Below are 17,851 nucleotides of genomic sequence, written 5' to 3'. Positions count from 1 at the left end.
CTAAGTTGCTGAGAGTTTCATGATATTTACTGAGGCTAGCCTCCAATCTATAATCCTCCTGTCTCAGCCTCCCAAATACTGAGATTACAAGTGTGCCTCACCACGCCTGGCTTCTTCTTTTTTCTGAGAGCAATCTAGAATATTAAATATCTGGAATATCCACTCACACAGTGATAAGGATGAAATGGTAATTCTGAAGGGCGATGGACAATAATAAAAACAAAAATCACTTGGAAGAAGCTGATAAAATGTGGTCCAACTGAAAACCGTATAGGTCAGCTTCTACAGATCAGTATCGCAATGTTGCTCCATACGTAGGGGTTTGCTCTCAAGGTCTCCAGAAAATATTAAGATACCAGAGTAGAAATGAACAAGCCGATATAGGGGTATAATATGCTGCAAAGTAAGCCTTTCTTATAAAAACAGTTCATGGGCCAAATAAAGAAGAAGAAAATATGGGAAATAAATTAGTGGCAGGTAACGGATATGTCAACCAAAGACGAGCAGCGTAAACCCGATGACATTACGTCTGAGACTTGCTTTAAAATATGGGAGGCCACAGAAAAATAAAAACAAAAATAAAATAAAATAAAATGGGAGGAAGAGGAATAGAGAGAAATATAAATGAATTAAGAAAGCGGGTTGAGTTATTAGTTGGTGAAACTGAGTTAGGAATTAGGGTCCTTAAAACTCTTCTGATTCCTCTGGTATATCTTTTGACTTTTCCCATAGTTAAAAAAAAGTGAAAAAATAATATTAAACATCAAAGGAGTCCTGGGCAGGGCATGCGATGCCTCTCAGAACTCTAACTCAACTATAACTAGGCCAGCCATTGATTTATATCCTTAAACCAGGATGGATGAGCAAGCCGGAACACGGAAGGAAGCCAGGATTCTTCCATTTCTAACCTACTTGTACTCTGCTCCTAAGGGGCCCCCAGCCTGCACTCCAGTCTATGTCTCTAAAAGCCAAGGCTTTATGAATTTGCCCTGGGCGGTTTTCCACAGAAGCAAGGCAGGGGTCCCTCAGGAACTATCAAAAGAGGGAGTCCAGCAGAGAGAGGTGCTAAAATGTAGCAGGTCTCTAAAATAAAGACTTGAGATTTTTTTTTTTTTTTTTTTTTTTTTTTTTTGGTGGTGCTGGGGATTGAATCCAGGGGCATTCTAGCTCCAAGCTATATCCTCAGCCCTTTAAAAAAATTTTTTATTTTATTTATTTATTTTTTGTGGGTCTGGGGATGGAACCCAGGGGCATTTGACCTCCGAGCTACACCCCCTGCCCTATTTTTTATTCTTTGTTTTGAAACCGGGTCTCACTGAGTTGCAGAGGGCCTCACTAAGTAGCTGAGGCTGTCCGCGAACCGCGATCCTCCAGGTCTCGGCCTCCCGAATGCTGGGATGACAAGCGTGCGCCACCACGCCCGGCTTAAAAAAAAATTTTTTTTTTAAAAATTTGAAACAGGGTCCCACTAGGTTGATAAGAGGCTTACTACTTGTTAAGGCCGTCCTTGAACCTGTCATCTTCCCATCTCAGCCTCCCAAGTCCTGGGGTTACAAGCATGTGCCACCGCGCCTGGCTGGTTTTGATCTGGAAACAGCTAACTTGCTGGGACCCTCAGTAATTTGCTGAGACCGCTTTCCGACTCGGGACCCCCTGGTCTCAGCCTCCCAAGGACCGGGGTGATAGGTGTGCGCCATCATACCTGGCTCCTGCGGTTTGGGGAAGAGACCCAGCACTGTGATGCGTCAGGAAAATGCAAAGAGGGTCGTTAATAAGCTCTGGGGATGGGTCTGGAAACTTCACGGGAGGCAAAGCAGGCTGGGAAGGAGAAGACCCCTTTGGAGGACAGAACCTGTCAAAAGCATATAGAGCCCGCAGGGCACCCAGGCAGGGCCGCCGCTTCAGTGAACTCCCTCTGCTAGTCAGACTCCGGGGGCAGCAGGGAGCCACTAGATGAGAGGGTAAGTTAATGCCGATTATGATACAGAGCCTTCTCTGTCCTGCTCGCACACACGTCCTCTGCTGCCACCCAGCCGAGGAGGGTACCTTTTTTTATCGGCTTCTGGGACTCTCTTTCCACCTGGACTCTTCACTGGAAATTCAAAATTCCAAGACTGCTTCCAGTGAAGAGTCAGTCGCTTGTAATGTTTTAGGAACTTCTTTAAATACACTGCTTGTGGGCAGAAGAAAAAGTTTTAGTCTAAGATTCTCCTCATGGCGGAGGAAACCTGGGCGTGGTGCCGCAGGCCTGGAATCCCAGGACTTGGGGAGGCTGAGGCAGGAGGACCGCAGGCTGGAGGACAGCCTAGCAATTCGGTGAGGCTCTCAGCAACCTAGTGAGAGCCTGTTTCAAAAATAAATAAATAGCGAAAAACGCTGGGGGAGGGGTGTAGCTTAGAAGTAGCATGTCTCTGGGTTTAATCTCCAGTAACAGAAAAGGAAGAGGAGGAGAAGGAGGAGAAGAAGGAGGAAGAGGAAGAGGAGGAGGAGGAAGAGGAGACCGAGGAGGAGGAGGAGGAAAATCCCATTTGTGTTGGGTGGGAGGTTCATGATTCCCTCAGGAAATACTTAGGAAGGCTGAGACAGGAGGATCACAAGTTCAAGACCGACCTGGGAAAGTTAGCAAGTCCCTATTTTAAAAGAACAAATTAAAAGGGCTTGGGATATAACTTGGTGTGAAGCGTCCCTAGGTTTAAACCCCAGTACAGCAGGGCAAGCCCCATTTGAGTATAATTAAAATTTAAAATTAAAAAAAATTTAAATTAAAAAAATAAAATTTTACCGGTTTCAGGATAAACATGTCAACACTCGCAGAAGTGAGTGGGAAAATTGTGGATTTAAAAAAAAAAAAAAAATATATATATATATATATACACTGGGGACTGAACCTAGGGATATTCTACCTCTGAGCTATACCCCCAGCCTTATTTTATTTTGAAATAGGGTCTTGCTAGGTTGACGAGAGTCTCACTTGCTGAGGTGCTCCTCGAACCTGCAATCTTCTCATCTCAGCCTCAAGTACTGCCTGTTTTTTTGTTTTGTTTTTGTTTTTAAAGGCTGACTTCAAGCCGGGCGCGGTGGCGCCCTCTTGTCAGCCCAGCATTCGGGAGGCTGAGACCGGCGGGATCGCGGTTCGCGGCCAGCCTCAGTTACTTAGCGAGGCCCTCTGCAACTCAGTGAGACCCTGTTTCAAAATAAAGGATAAAAATAGGGCTGGGGGTGCAGGTCGGAGATAGAATACCCCTGAGTTCCATCTCTAGTACCGTCAAATAAATAAATAAATAAATAAATAAATAAATAAATAAATAAATAAATACAGGCTGACTTCATAAGAGAAACAGAATTCTAACGGAATATTCAAGAACAGACTTCTAAGACAAGAATGGGGGAAAGGGGAGGTCAGTTCTTCCTGCATTCTACCACGACAATTCTGTCTGAGGGGCAAGGGCTGCGGTCATCCACCCCCATGACCTACGGCCACTTCCACTAGAGTCCAGGAGACCGCTGTGCCCTGAGCCATGGGACCCCGAGGGACTTGGGGTTCCTTTCAACATCCAAATAATTGCTCTTCTCTGCCCTCCGTCTGGTTTTGAGGGTCAGCGAGCCAAGATGGACCTCGGCCGGAATGCAACCAAGGCGGGTGGGTCGTCAAAAAAGGTCCGCGTACAGGCAGCCGGGCGCCAGGCTCACGTTACCATCCTGCCTCCGGCCACAGGAAAGCCCTCGCGGTTGTCATAGCAACAGATGCATCCACCGGTACATTTCCCCCAAAAGAGAATATCATGAAATGTTCTCATTATGGGGGAGAAAAAAAAAGAAAAGAAAAGAAAAAGCACATTCCACCCAGCAAACTTTTTCCCTCTCTTAATGATAAGGTGCACGTGCGCGCGCACACACACACACACACCCCACACACTCTCTCAAATATATATGTATATATATTTGAGTAAGTGGGATTTTTTTCTCAAATAACAAATGAGATTTGTTTTTTTAAAAAAAATAAATAATTTGGCCGGGCGTGGTGGCACACGCTTGTAATCCCCACGCTTGGGAGGCTGAGACAGGAGGATCGCGCAGGTTCGAAGCCAGCCTCGGCTACTTAGGGAGGCTGTCAGCAACTTAGTGAGACCCTGTTTCCAAATAAAATATAAAAATACGTTTGGGAGGGTAGCCTGGAGGTAGAAAGCCTCTGGGTCCCACCCCCAGTACCACCAAATAAATAAATAAATAAATAAATAAATAATAAATAACTCTAGGTAGACGGGGACTGCCAGAGGGGGGAGGATAAGTGTTATCAAAAGTTATGCAAATCCCTAGTGTGAAAACTTGGGTTCAAAGAAAATTCAGTTTTTTTCTTCTTCTGAGCCATCGGCTTAATTTAGGAAAAAAATTACAATCTGCCGAGAAAAGCCTTCCTAATCTATCTTGATATGATTTTCTCAAAAGGATTAAGCTGTGCCAGGCTAGGGCGAGAGGGTCAGGTTCTATGACGTTCCCAAGTAATGACACTTCGGCTGTGCCACCACTACAAAAAATAATAATAATGCTGTTTTTTTTTTTCGCCTCAGCATTTTACACCTACAGTATACAAAACAAACATCAGATGTTTGTCCTCCAAAAAAAAAAAAAATCCCCACATATTATTACCTCAGACTGAGAAAAGAGAGAGTTTCATTTGTACTAAGTGTCACGTTAAATCAGCGATGTGGAGTACTAAGAACAAGCACCTCTCGCCACTCTGCTAAGAGTCGGAGGTCAATCGGTTCCTAGTGGCGGATGAAGGGTGTGGGCATTGAGGCTCACGCCGACCGCGGCCCTAAGGAGTTAATACTGCCACACACTAAGGTCAGGGAAGCCATCTTTTGGGCCCTCTGGGTTCCAGCCACTAAAAGGTCACATGCTTTGGGCAAGACCCATCTGAATTTAAAAAACCCCCCCCCCCAATCAACGAAATTACCTAAGCATGTCAGGCTGCAAGGGCACTGTGATACGACCGACCGACGGTCAGCAGCCTTCAACAAAGTCTCACTACGTTTCTGAGGCTGGCCTTGAGCCTGCGATCCTCTTGTCTCAGCCTCCCAAGTACTGGGATGACAGGTGCTTGTTCCTAAGGTTAAGGCTCTTCAATACGGAGTCCCCAAGAGCCTAGGGGACGTTGGGATGGCGGGTGCCTTTGCCAGCTACTTTTATTTATTTATTTATTTTTTGTAGGTCTGGGGATGGAACCCGGAGGCATTTGACCTCTGAGCTACACCCCAGCCCTATTTTTTATTCTTTATTTTGAAACAGGGTCTCGCTGAGTTGCAGAGGGCCTCACTAAGTAGCTGAGGCTGGCCGCGAACCCCGATCCTCAGGTCTCAGCCTCCCGAATGCCGGGATGACGAGCGTGCCCGCCGCGCCCGGCTCTGCCAGCTACTTGAAGAGCCAGGAGGGAGCTCAGGGGCAGGCAGGGGTGGCAAAGGTGTTTTTGTGAGGCGCCTCGCTCAGTAAGCGCAGGACAGACAGGGCACTCCAGGAAGGACCACGGCCCCGAGGCGTGGATTCTGCCAAATGGCAAACTTCCTGGGAGCCATTCCCAAGTCATAGTCTGAGAAATCAGAGTTTATTTCTCCATCAGAGTGAGAGAACCGGAAGCATGTGGGCTGCGGGGGGCGGACGCTGGGCAGGGCTGGGGTGTGAGCAGAGCCAAGGAGTGTCCGCCATCCGTTTACAGCATAAATTCTCCAGAACACAGATGGCATTTTCCTCCCTCCCTCCCTTTCTTCTCTCTCTTTTCTTTCTCCTACTTCCTCCTCCTCCTCCTCTCCCTCCCTCGCGCGCACGCGTCCCCTCTCTCTCTCTCTGCAGTACTAGTGATTGAAACCAGGGGCATTCTACCTCCAAGGTACACCTCCGATTCCTTTATATTTTTGGAAACAGAAAGCAGGGTCTCACTAGGTTGCTAAGAGTCTTGCTAACCTTGGCTTTATTTATTTATGACAGTGGAGATGGAACTCAGGGGCATTCTACCTCTCAGCTAGCTCCAACCCTGGCCCTATTTTATTATTTTTTTAATTTTTTTTGTGGTACTAGGGATGGAACCCACAGGCATTCCACCACTGAGCTACACCCTTAGTCATATTTTTTGTTCTTTATTTTGAAACAAGGTCTCACTAGGTTGCAGAGGGCCGAAGTAGCTGAGGCTGGTTGCGAACCTGCGATCCTCCTGTCTCAGCCTCCGATGTACTGGATTACAAGCAATGCGCCGCCACACCTGGCTTTGTTTTTTAAAAATAGGACCTCACTAGATTGTTGAGAGTCTTACTACATGGCTGAGGCTGTTCTCGAACCTGGGATCCTCCTGTCTCGGCCTCCCCAGTACTGAGATTACAGGCGTGCACCACCACACCCAGCTCACTTTTCATTTCCTAACCCCATGACCTTGGGGGCAAGGTGTTTAATCTTCCAGAGCCTCAATTTCCTGATCTTTGAAATGGGTTGAAGGTCGGGCCATCGGGTGTGGGTAGGCATGAATACAAATGATGTGTGAACAACAGGTAGGTGAAAATCTTGGCACGGCCATCATCAGCACATGAGGAGCCCTCAGAAACCCGCGGTATCTGGTTACCTTCCAGAAAAATAAGACCAAAATCAGTGCCGACCCGCATTCTCCCGAATAGGAATATATACGACGGCTTGGTAATGTATAATCCAGTACTGTAAGAAAGTGCCATTCAAAGATACCCAGGTCTGTTCATTTCTTCCTCGAAGAAAAACGTCATCAACCACTTGGTATTGACTTTGAAAGATTTTTAAAAACGGAAAAGCTCAGATATAACATTAAAGGGGGGGGGCACAAAAGTCGTCTGCTTAGAATTACTCCAACGACAGCGAGAATGTGCGTGTCTCTGTGGGGATACATGAGTCTGGGTATAAAAAAAAAGTTGTAGGACATAGAAGAACATTAACTACTTTGACAGCTGGGTAGCACCGTTTATGAACCAGTTTTCTTATATTTTCCATGTTTCTCTACAATGATCATCAGGATGGAAAAAAAAAAAATTTAGACCTCATCTAAGTAGAAAGCCATCACGGAAAAGAAGAGGTGAGGAAAAATGTTACTTGGTCTTTATTTGGAGCCTGGCTGTGTGTACAGCGCTCAGATCAAGTAAATAAGAGGTATAACTACCCGTTAGTTTCAGGCACACAAGAAGCTGTGACTGGGCCGGAGCGGATTACTGTTTTAGTAATATTAACAACGGCAAGGGCTGTCTTTTCGTCTCAGCGTGCGGCTGCGGGAGAGACCTGCGCATCGGCTCAGACACCCAGGACTCGGAGCCACCTACCCTTTTATGATCTTCCAGTTGTCTCAGGGGTGGGCTTGGTTCGACTTCCTGCTAAGCGTGCAGAAATTCCATTTTAAGTATGACACCAAAGGGACAGCTGTCATCGATCACAAGCAACATACACTGCAAGCTCGTCAACAGCCAGGGCGACCCCAAGGACTAGCCCTGCGTTGTCTTTCTCCCCAACACGAATGCTCACTGACTTTCGACTCTGGCCACTGTCCCGGCCCCTCCTCCCCACCGCGCTGTTTAAAATGAGCAGGCACGTGTCTTTCGATCTGACGTCGTTTTCTGGCAGATGATCACGTTTCAAATATGACATCGCATCAAATTAACCACAAAGGGGGCCGTAGAGCAAGGCCGGTCCCCACGACTTACACATGCATCAGAGCGCATGCTCACGTGAGGACGTCACAGCGCACGCTTCTGGGCGGACACATACATCATCGCTTCCCCAACCCACCAGCAGACAGATTCTAATCAAAGCTATCGCCCTGGGGTCTGATTAGAATACGACACACTGATCATCACGAGGCGCTGGCACCCCAACCCAGCGAGTCCATGTCGGTGGTGGTCTATTTTTAAGATTCTAGTGAAGTCCGTTTCATTTTCCTTTGGACTCGGATGATGTTAGAACCCTTCCTGAAAGTATTTTTTGGGTGATTTTTGGGGTGCTGGGGATTGAACCCAGGGGCGTTCTACCCCCGAGCTGCACCTCCAGACCTATTTTTATTTCTTATTTCGTCTTGAAACAGAGTCTCGCGAGGTTGCTGAGAGTTTTCCTACGCTGGCGAGACTGTCCTCGAACCTGCGATCCTCCTGTCCCAGCCTCCCAAGCACTGGGATCACGGGCGTGCGCCACCATGCCCGGCCTGGATGAAAATTTTGCTGCCTGGAATTCTGCCTTCCCCCAAAGCTTCTCTTTGATCGGACACCCTTTAATAAATTCGGCTTCAGCACTGGGAGAGTGGAGTTGGCAGCAGGGTGGACAGGAGAGAGGGAACATGGTAAAAAAACCCACCACATTCTAAGCAATTTCGGTGAAAACTAGGAATTAACACCCGGAATTTGAAAAAACGGTGTCGTCTTTGTGTGACCCAAGGTCAGTTTTTGTACGATGCCGTCATTCTGGAATTTCTTAATGGCTCTTCTCCAGCAGGAGGAGACGGCACGGTCTAAAGACCTTCCGGGGGCTCCTTCTCCGTCTGGGGTGCCAGGGCCAGCTCCACCTCGGGGGGCTTGCCTGCCATACCCAGAGCCCCATCCGAGAAAATGATCAGTTCTCAGCCCGCCGGGGCCCCGCCCACGCCTGCCCGCGACAGACACCCCGACAGACACCCCGCCATCACGGTGCACACACGCAGCCGGGACAACTCGGAAGCGCCCATATTTGCTAACGCTGCAAATATAGGTGTGGGACACACCTCGGTCGAGTTCTCGGGTTCCGGGGTTTGTGGCAGCTAGTCAGGAGTAAAAGGAAGGCCGGTTAGTCACCGCATGTGTTTCGGGGGCCACGGAGACGCGCAGAGACAGGGGACGCTCAGGGCAGAACACACGGGAGAGGCGAGGGCGGGAGAGGCGAGGGGCGAGGTGACCTCGCGTGTCGCCCACCCGGGGGTCTTTGGAACCCGGCCGAACATGGTAGGGGTGGAAGAGACGATGGGCGGAGCTGGGGAAACGCATCTGAAGTCAGGAAAGAGATGAGAAGAGTAGGTGTTGCCCATCAGGAAGGAGCTGGGTCTTAAAACAAGAGCTTTCCAAGACGAGCACCGCGCATCCATCCGGGGCTGACTGCGCCAGGTGTCCCCGCAGAGTCTCAGAGAGGGAGGAGGGACAGCGGCGGGCGGCCCGGGGTGCGAGAGTCCTATACCCCACTGCCCTGGACAAGCGCCCCCCAAATTCTGGTCCTCAGCGGAAGGCTCAAGCCTAGGGGACAGAAACAGGGACTCCCCGCCAGGGCGTCCGGGATTCCGGGACACTCGGTGGAGGAGTGTCCCGCCCAGGTGCTTTCCTGGGAGGCTTCACAGACACGCCAGCCAAGATGAGAGGGTGTGTGGCGGCCAGGAGAAGGTGTGACCGCTGCCACGCGTCCGTGCAAAGGACACACGCTCGGAGCAGGGAGATGACATGAGATGGAGCCGCCAGGCCCTGCCTGGACCGCCCTCGGCCGGAGTCACACTCCAGGGGCATGGCCGATGGTGCAAGGTGCAGGCCAGCCGGGGCCAGGGACCCGAGCCAGGGCTCCGGCTCCGCCTCCGGCCGCTCGCAGGAGACCAGCAGGTGGCCGGCAGGCGTCAGGTCAAAGGGCAGAGCAGGTGTTGACAGTGTGCCTGTGAAACCCAGTGGCGCACTCTTAACCACTGTGGAACTTTGATCCCCAGGATGGAAAAACATAATCCTTTTACTCTAAGGCTGTTATCATGTAACCTGGTATTTCCCAACAGGTCAAAGCAAACTGACAGACAGAAGGTGGACCTGCTCCATCCAACACACCAAGGGGCACGTGGACGCAGCCCTCTTATCCCAGAGCCCAGCTGCACCCGTGAGTGGGGAAAGCATCCCTCCCAACCATCCGACCTCCTGACGGCGCAGGGAGGAGCAGAGGCGTTAGAAGGACTGGGATGGCTAGACAAATGGAAGCAGGGCTCAGGGAGATGTGTTTCCGAAATGATACACTGTCATTCCAGTACTTGGGAGGCTGACGCAGGAGGACCACAGGTTGGAGGCCAGCCTCAGTAACTCAGTGATGCTCTGGCCTCGGATCTGCAATCCTCCTACTCCAGCCTCCCAACTACTGGAATTATAGGTGTGCACTTCCATGTCTGGCTGAAAGGGACAACGGTTTTTCATGAGATCTACTTGTGAAACCAAATGGGAAGAATGAGCGCGCGGGGGCCATGGCTCGAGCAGGGACCACCCTGGCGTGGCCCCAGCCTCTGGGAGACCCTGGGCCTCTCTTCTCATCCGGTTCAGGGAGCCCGGGCTGCCCGTTCTGTGCGACTCTTCCCAGCTAAAATGTGAAGTCATGCTTGGTGTATTTTCAGTAAACTTCATTTCATAAAATTCAACAGGCAAGTTCCCCAAATAATACGGCCTGCTAGCACATAAAATGCATTTAGGCACGGGAAAAAAAAAAAACAACACACCAAACCCGATACCTATTTTGGCTAAAATAACCCACAGCCAAACCGGCATTTCTTCCCGTAAGGATGGTCGTCCTCAGAGGAGGGATCCGTGCAGATAAAGTGATCTCATGGCACTGAACTGCCAATTTTGACAGATGGGAGCATCTGAATAAAATATCTATGTTCAAAGAAGATAATAGCTTCATAAATACAATATAGAAGACCCAAAGTACAAGGTAGGGTTTACTAAATGAAACGAGCTCCTTGGTACAGTCTATGATCAAAAGGTTTTTTCTAATATGAAGCCTTTCCCTCCCTCCCTCCCTCCCTCCCTCCCTCCATTCTTTTTTGTGACACTGGGGATGGAACCGAGGGGCCTTCTACCTGCACGCTACAAACCCAGCCCTATTTTATTTTTTATTTGGAAACAGGGTCTAAGTTGCTGCTGCTGCTAGACTTGAACTCGGGGCCCTCCTGTGTCAGCCTCCCAAATACTGTGATTACAAGCATTTGCCACCATGCCCAGCTGAGAGTTTCTATTTCTTCTTATTTACTTATTTAATAATTTTTGGTGCTGGGAATTGAACCCAGGGGCATTCTGTGTCTGAGCTTTACCCCCAGCCTTCCTCCTCCTCCTCCTCCTCCTCATCCTCCTTTTTTTTGTGTGTGATGGGGATGGAATCCAGGGGCACTCTACCTCTGAGTTAGACCCCCGGCCCCCTTTTTAAATTCTTAATTTGAAACCGGGTCTCACTGAGTTGCAGAGGGCCTCACTAAGTAGCTGAGGCTGTCCGCGAACTGCGATCCTCCTGTCTCAGATTCTCAAATGATGGGATTATAAGCGTGCACCACCACGCCCAGCCCCCAGCCCGATTTTTTATTCTTTATTTGGAAACAGGGTCTCACTAAGTTGAAGAAAGCCTCGCTAAGTAGCTGAGGCTGTCTGCGAACCACATCCTTCTGTCTCAGCCTCCCAAGTATTGGGATTACAAGCGTGCGCCACCCACACAGCTTCATTTTTAAATTTTGAGACAAGGTCTCACTTAAGTCGCTGAGGGTTTCATTGAGTGAAATGATACCATTTCAATTATTATAAAACAATTTCAGCACTAAAAAAAAAAAAAAAAACCACACACTTGTAATCCCAGCATTCTGGAGGCTGAGACCAGAGGATCACATTTCGAGGACAGCCTCAGCTTCTACTCTGTGAGACACTTTGCAACTCAGTGAAAACCTGTTCCAAAAAAATAAAAAAATAAATAGGGGTGGGGTTTAGCTTGGAGGTGGAATGCCCCTGGGTTCTATCCCCAGTACCGCAAAAAAAAAAAAAAAAAAAAAAAACAACAACTTCAAAGCAGAGAAAAGGAAAAAAAACCACCTCTCTGAACTCTGCGGTAGCTTCTGTCTGCTCTGCGTTTTCCAGTGTCTGACAGTAAACAGCCCCGCTGCATTTATTGGTAATTACTGCTGAAGGTCACACATCAGTAGTGAGCCTAAATTCCAGGAAAAAAAAAAAAAAAGTAGAAGCGGCTCTTATGTAACGGCTGCCTGCGCGTTGGCAGGGTCCCAACTCCGCGGTTCACAGCAAAGTAAAAGTAGGGCACGTCCACCAGGGCTGAGCGTCATCAGGACGCCTCCTGAAGGTGAAATCGAACAGTCCTCCCGGGCTTTCTCCCTCTCCCTCTTATCCCTCCCTCCCTCTCTCTCGTCTTTCTTTCTCTCCTCCCTCCCTCTCTCTCTCCCCCTCCCCGCCTCCTCCTCTCCTCCCTCCTCTTTTACAAGGTTCCCTGCCAGTAGCATCCTTGGCTCTTAGCAGAAGCTGGAGGCGGAAGAGGCCAAGGACCCCGGGTGTGTGGGCTGCAGCCACCTGGCAATGTCCGGCCGCTTCCTGTAGTTGTTAGCCGTCACCCAAAGCTCTGAGTAACACCATCCAGTGGTGACCGCGCCTCAAGGTGGGCGCAGCCCTCCCCAAGCTTCCCAAACGCCAGGGACGCCCGGGGTGCGCAAGGTGGGCGGTGCGCCGCTGCCTGAAGCCCAGGCTGCTCGGCACAGCTTCTTCCTGAACCTCCCCTTCTTGAACCAGTCGCCTTCCTGAATCCTTTTAGAGAAGGACTCGGGTCGCCACCTCCTAGGGCCGCTCACGCACCTATCTTAACCCGACCCCCTGCCAGGACTGTAGCTACCTCTCTCTTCTCACTTAGGACCGGCAGCTGTTACTTTACAGGAATTGGCATTACTGTCTCTCTCTATGCAACAAAACTGTAAGGTCCAAAGTGGCAGATCCTGTGTCTATTGGGGGCACCGCTGATTCCAAACCCCCTAGCATCCTGCGTCAAATGTAACAGGTACTTAAAAAATAGAAATAGAAATGAATGCCTTTATGCCATTGACTGGTGTCTGTTTGAAAGCCAAGAACAAGTTACTGGAGTTTTGGGGGGGGTGATGAAAAATAATCTGTTATCTTGATCTGGGGAATAGTTATGCCGTTGTACACATTTATAACAACCCAGCACATTTCAAATGCTAGGAGCTAAGGAGCTGGGTGAGGATTCGGCGGTGCAGCCCTGTAACCCCAGTACCTGGGAAGCTGAGGCAAGAGGATCGTAGGTTGGAGGCCAGCCTCAGCAACTCAGTGAGGCCCTCTACGACTCAGACCTTGTTTCAAAATAAAAAATAAAACAGGGCTGGGGCTGTAGCTCAGAGGCAGAATGATCCTGGGTTTAATCCCCAGTACCCCAAAATGAATGAATGAATGAATGAATGAACCAAAGAGGAGTCAAAGGGAAGGAGGAATGCCAATGGAAACAGCTCCCTTCTCTTCTCAACTCCCTTCGCCCCTCACTTCCCTAGGGGAAGAGAAAAAAATGGGGGTGAGGATACTCCGTCCCTTCATCTGTCAAAGGACAAAAACAAAGCCCCAAACCCTCCTCTTCCTGATGGCAAATGAGATTTGAGCTGGAAGACAGCCACGCCGGGCCGGCGCACGCACGCGTCTTGCAGGGACTTCCTGCTTGTCCTCGGCTCACCCGAGGTCTCAGTGGGATTGTGGCTCTGGCCGGCCGGGTGCTTGTCGCTCACGGCACACGCACCTGGGCTCTGTCCCCAAAGGTCACTGGCCCTTCCTTAGCTGGGGACAGGGGTGCCCGGCTGGCCTTCCGCTGCGGGAAGGGCTACTCGTGCTATGTTGAGGATCTGGAACGTTGGCACCCGGACTAGGTGTGAGGCCAGCCCTAGTCCCGGGCCAGCGCGAGCTCTCATTAAACTTGAGCGGGGCTGTGGGCTTCCAGCCGCACACAGGGGCTTGAGGCTTGGTGCGGAGAAGCCACCGGCGCTGAGGCAGTTTCCAGAACAGCCCCGATGGTAAAGGCCAGTGAATTGGTCATCTCTGCTCTGAGCACGAGGGCCTGCGGGCCGGGCGCGGGGGCCCCGGGTGCTGCCGGTTCCCGGGGGTAACACTGCCGAGGGGACCCACAGTCACCTCCTCAGGGAATGTTCAAAGAATCCCAAAGCCTGCCGGCACATTCTTCTTTTATAAACAGACGGTATTCTATTTCCTAGAGTATAATTATAAACACACCTGCTCCAACTGTGGAATCTTTCCGTAAGCAAGCAACCAGGTCCCAGCCAGGAGGCCCGCGCTGCGCCCTCAGCTGAGTGAGCAGACACGCGGCCGCCGCGATTTGGACTTGGGCGAACGGAAACTCAACCTCAGCCGTTCAGGGGGGGAAAATGTAAGTCTGAGACGCCTTTACAGCACTAGGTAGGTGCACAAGGATTCCGGCACAGAAATTTGGCATAGGGTATTTTTTTTTTCCTGGCTTAACCAATAACCCAAAAGTGGAGAAACTATAAACAGCAAACAGAAAAAAAAAATCGCTGTGGTTGAATTCAATTGTTAAGCTACTGTACCTCTCTCTCTTTTTTTTTATACTAGGGATTTACATCAGGAGCATTCTACCTCCGAGCTACACTTCCAGCCCTATTATTTATTTGTTTGTTTGTTTGACTGAGAATAGAACTCAGGGGCCCTCTACCTCCAGGCTACACCTCCAGACCTATTTTATATTTGTTTTTTTTTTTGGTGGTACTGGGGTTACCTCCGGGCTACACTCCCAGACCTATTTTTATATATATATTTTTGGAAACAGGGTCTCTTAAGCCAGAGCTAGCGGCTGGCTTCAAACCTGCACGATCCTCCTGTCTCCGCCTCCGAAGCGCGGGGATTACAAGCGTGCGCCACCACGCCCGGCTCCTATTTTATATTTGGAAACAGGGTCTCACTAAGTTGCCGAGAGCCTCGCTAAGTAGCAGAGACTGGCTTTGAACCTGCGCAATCCTCTCATCTTAGCCTCCCAAGTACTGAGATTACAAGTGGGTGCCACCACACCTGGCTCCCTGTTTTATTTATTTATTTAATTTTATTTTATTTAGAAGCTGTCTCACTAAATTTCCGAGGGCCTTGCCAAGTTGCGGGGCTGGCCTCTAACCTGTGATCCCCTTGTCTCAGCCTTCCAAGGTCTAGGGTTACAGTGCTACCATGCCTGACTATACATATATTTTTTCATTTACCACTTCTTCCTCGTCTTCTCAACCTTTGCTTATGGGATTCATGTGCAGACCCCTCAGGCCCGAGCCAGCTCCACACTTTCCCTGTATTAAATGCACCACTCTGAGCCCCCCTCCTGAGGCAGCAGGGCCAAATGAATAAACATGCACATTGCTTCTGGTGTTAAGCCTGTGAGTCCAAGACTCCGTGGGTATATGGGAACCATTTCTTTATCTCTCTGAAATTACGGTGTATTAATGATAGCCCACAATACGATAGATAATATGTTCCATCTGGTAGCTAGATCCCATCTGAAATACGATATTAATTGGTCCTGAAAGAAGGCTGGGATCTCTAAGTAGACCTGAAAAGTGATTCTAAAGAGTCAAACGGAATTCTATCCCAGTGGGCTCAACTTCCCAACCGACAGGACCTCTCAGTCATGCGCACTGACTTCTCAAATTAATTTTTTTTTCCTGACACCATTTACTGACTAGCCTAAAAACAGGGCCAGGATGTTGACACCCAGGCACCAAATAGAAAACGTGCCAGAGCCCGCCAAATCCCAAACAAAATGGCAGCCTACTCGCCAGTCTCCAAGACAATTAACTACTGTGTTGCACCTGAATAGAGAAGCCACTGGTGGCATCTCAATTTCTGGGTAAACAGATGTTTTCCTAGGAAAAGCTGAGGTGCCCTGCACTCCGCTCCTCCTCCTGGGTGGGCACACGGCCTTCCGAATGGCCGCGTGAACCTCCCAGTCAATACTTGCCAACACAGACAAGAGAGTCGTTACTGCTGCTGCTTCTTCCTCTTCTCCTTCTCCTCCTTCTTCTCCTTCTCCTCCTCCTCTTCTCCTCCCTCTCTTCCCCCTCCCTCTCCTCCTCCTCCTTCTCCTCTTCCTCCCTCTCCCTCCTCCTCTTCCTCTTGGAACCACCTTCTAACGGTGCCGAGGCAATTTTATCTCTTTTCATACAGCTAGACAAGTTCTTTATGCAAATATCAAGACTGAGCCTGAGGGACACGTCCACGGCCAATGTCTGCCACGAACTCAGTGTAGATACTACACCGCGAGGGACTGAATGGGATCGGGGATGAGAAAATCTTTATCCACACCCAGGTGGGATCTCTAAGGACAGAGGGCAAACGGACACACGGGACATTCGGACGCAGACAGGACAGACGTCGCCTACTCCAGGACGGACGCCACACAAAGCCGGATGCTAGACGCCACTGAGACCAGAGGACAGCACAGAGCTCACTGAACGGGGGTGGGGAAACGCAACCGTGGGACACAAAACACGGAAAATCCAACAGAATTAGGACCTCAGCATTATCCAATTCATCAATGGAAATTTGCTGGAAAAGAAGAAAGGGGGGAGAAAGAGAAGACGTTAGGAAAGAAAGCAGAAGCCTGCCCAGGTCAGAAACTTTGCAAACCTGTTCTTATGCCTGGCTGCCCCACCGGAGGTGACGGTTTCAAGGGGTGTGGGCAACGTGGGGACTGTCACGGCTCCCGGTGACGTCTGCTCTGGGACCCCATGGGCAGGAGGTCCCCCATGATCTTGCAGTGCCAGGCACCGCAGCCCACGAGCCCCTTCACCAGGTCTCAAGAGGGCCTCGTGCTCACGTGGAGGCACGGGCACATCAGTAGGTTCCCCACACAGCTTATTTTCAGAAGGGGGTAGGAAAAACTAGAGTAAAATTAACTCAATTTAGAAGAAAATTCTTTCTTTCTTTTTCCTTCCTTCTTTCCTTTTTTTTTTTTTTTGTGGGACTACGGATGGAACCCTGGGGCATTCTACCTCTGAGCTACATCTCCATTCCTCCCTCCCCCTCTCTCTCTCTCTCTCTATATATATATATATATTTTTTTTTTCTTTTTTATTATTTGGTGATACTGGGGGTGGAACCCAGAGGCTTTCTACCTCCGGGCTATACTCCCAGACCTACTTTATATTTTATTTGGAAACAGGGTGTCACTAAGTTGCCGAGAGCCTCACTAAGTAGCTGAGGCTGGCTTCAAACCCGTGCGATCCTCCTGTCTCAGCCTCCCAAGCGCGGGGATTACAAGCGTGCGCCACCACGCCCGGCTCTCCAGCCCTATTTTTTTAATCCTTTATTTTGAAACAGGGTCTCACGGAATTGCAGAGGGCCTCACTAAGTAGCTGAGGCTGTCCATGAACCACGATCCTCCTGTCTCAGCCTCCCAAATGCTGGGATTATAAGCATGCGCCATCATGCCCAGCTCCTTCCTTCCTTCCTTCCTTCCTTCCTTCCTTCCTTCCTTCCTTCCTTCTCTCTCTCTCTCTCTCCCTTTTTTTCTTTTCCTTCTGTGGTACTGGTATTGAGCCCAGGGGCATTTTACCTCTGAGCTATACTCCCAGCCCTATTTTATCTTTATTTTGGAAAAAGTTCTTATTAAATTAATGGGAGTCTCACTATACTTGCTGAGGCTGGCCTTGAACCGGCGACCCTCCTGTTTCAGTCTCCCAAGTACTGGGATGACAGATGACAGGTCTTCATCTGGTGTTGAAGACACTTTTTAGACTGAGTTTATGGACCCCATGGAGAGGGGGATCAGGAGCCCATGTTACAGTGGGGCTTGGTCAGAACCAACCTCAACTTTTTTTTTTTTTTTGTGGGTCTGGGGATGTTCGGAACCCAGGGGCATTCGACCTCCAAGCTACACCCGCTGCCCTATTTATTTATTCTTTATTTGGAAACAGGGTCTCACTGAGTTGCGGAGGGCCTCACTAAGTAGCTGAGGCTGTCCGCGAACCGCGATCCTCCGGTCTCAGCCTCCCGAGTGCTGGGATGACGAGCGTGCCCACCACGCCCGGCTCCAACTTCAA

General features: G+C 49.7%; 1 protein-coding gene across 5 annotated transcripts in view; it reads right to left on the bottom strand.

Moving 5' to 3' along the window:
• The window catches only part of ITPR1 (inositol 1,4,5-trisphosphate receptor type 1), a gene marked incomplete at both ends in the record, with an annotated part of 305,516 nt that overhangs the window by 98,892 nt on the left and 188,773 nt on the right, over nt 1-17,851 (bottom strand). For 2 of the 5 annotated variants that reach the window (XM_080718249.1, XM_080718251.1), the window contains 3 exons: nt 7,326-7,373; nt 8,750-8,785; nt 16,323-16,355. The exons of 2 other annotated variants lie outside the window; for them this stretch is intronic. In XM_080718249.1, coding sequence (XP_080574375.1) covers nt 7,326-7,373; nt 8,750-8,785; nt 16,323-16,355 — 117 coding nt within the window. Of the gene's footprint in view, nt 1-7,325; nt 7,377-8,749; nt 8,786-16,322; nt 16,356-17,851 lie in introns of all 5 variants that reach the window. One more of the 5 variants, XM_080718250.1, reaches the window with a different exon arrangement.

Source organism: Muscardinus avellanarius (genome assembly GCF_963383645.1).
Source record: "Muscardinus avellanarius genome assembly, chromosome: 22".
NCBI lineage: Eukaryota > Metazoa > Chordata > Mammalia > Rodentia > Gliridae > Muscardinus > Muscardinus avellanarius.
The sequence above is the reverse complement of the archived record's forward strand: the minus strand, read 5'-3'. Positions and strand labels throughout refer to the sequence as shown.